The sequence below is a fragment of the Sphaeroforma arctica genome (genome assembly GCF_001186125.1).
Source record: "Sphaeroforma arctica JP610 unplaced genomic scaffold supercont1.7470, whole genome shotgun sequence".
Taxonomy (NCBI): domain Eukaryota; class Ichthyosporea; order Ichthyophonida; genus Sphaeroforma; species Sphaeroforma arctica.
In genome coordinates, this window is record NW_014033088.1 from 1 (window position 1) to 1,420 (window position 1,420).

A 1,420-nucleotide genomic window follows, 5' to 3' on the forward strand; every position below is an offset into this window, starting at 1 on the left:
TTTGATTCACCATTCCTGTGTATGTGACTTCAGGGTCCACTCCTCCTCATAGACTTGTCGTGTTCCTTTTTCCCAGGTACAATCTGTTTCAAGGGCGAGTATCCGAAGCCGTGACCTTCTTCAGTACAATGGGGTCTGCGGCATGTCCGGTGTCATACAACCCAGCTGACTACCTGATAGATTGTGTGGCCCAGCATGAGTCCCAGGGGGAGAGCGGCCGTAACCATGGTAACGGGCCCGATGCACCTGATGCACCCACACGTGGGGCCGACAGGACACCCTTGCTCGGTGCAGAGGGGCAAGAGGAGGATGACCAGAGTGAGCGTTATGCGTATGTGTTTGTGTGGCTCGCCTTAGGGCTCTGTAGCCACTGTGTGGGGGGCGTTTGTTCGGATGGTGTACTGTTGTTGCACATCTGTGTGTTTGCTATGTGATAGGTTTAATTGAGTACCTTGTGTCATACGTACACAATACGTCTGTTTCGGTATAGTTAAGTGTCTTTCCGTCATAGTACGTTTGTTTCACTATAAATAAGCACCATTCCTACACAATACGTCTGTTTCGCTGTAGTTTAGTTAGTGTCTTTCCTTCATAATACGTTTGTTTCACTATAGTTAAGGGCCTTTCCTACACAATGCGCCTGTTTCGTTATAGAATTTTTTTTTCTTCACAATACGTTTGTTTCATCATAGTTATTTGTCTTTCACTGCTTATACTTAGACTTTTTACCTGTATCGTGGTTGTCTTTCGTTCCTCATTCTAGTTCTGTCTCCCCGCTTTATTATAGTTATATATATATTCCTTTCCACCTGTTGCATACCGTGGTGTCTTCCATCGTACACGGTCACGTGTGCGTGAGCGTCTGACTATCTTATTCCTATCTAACTCCTGTCATAAACTCTCATTCATATCACACTTTTGTCATAAACTCTCATTAATATCACACTCCTGTCAATATCTCATATATATCACACTCCTGTGGGAAATGTAGCACATCGTCTGCGCGGGGGCTTACGCAACCTGCGTGTGCATAGCGTGCCTTTGGGAGTGGGAGAGTGACTGTAATGTGTGGCGTTGCATGGTGCGTCCACACATTCAATCAGAGATTGTGACTATATCATATGTAGTGTATCCATCAGCGGATTGGCTGGCGTGTAGGTATAATACGTATTCTCGGAGTAGCCGAAGGTTTAGGTCATCCAATGAGATTCATTCTACGTTAAAATTCACCAATCGGATTTGCTGCGGCTTACAATTCACCACTTGTATAAAAAAAATCTCAGCTCTGCCGATGTGGCTGTGACCTTCGACGATGTACCTTCGGATGTGTACAATGTCTGGACAGTGGCACAGCACTACAACGCAAGTGACCACTGCAAGACAGTCCAATCGCAAATCAGGGCGGCCCTACGGTGTGCAA

At 45.9% G+C, this 1,420-nt stretch overlaps 1 protein-coding gene across 1 annotated transcript; it reads left to right on the forward strand.

Moving 5' to 3' along the window:
- Positions 1 to 128: 128 nt before the first annotated feature.
- On the forward strand, positions 129 to 331 carry SARC_16153 (hypothetical protein; the record flags this gene model as incomplete). The annotated part of the gene is made up of 1 exon (XM_014289737.1): positions 129 to 331. A coding segment is annotated over one exon (203 nt), but the record flags the coding sequence as incomplete, so codon positions are not given.
- Positions 332 to 1,420: the final 1,089 nt, after the last annotated feature.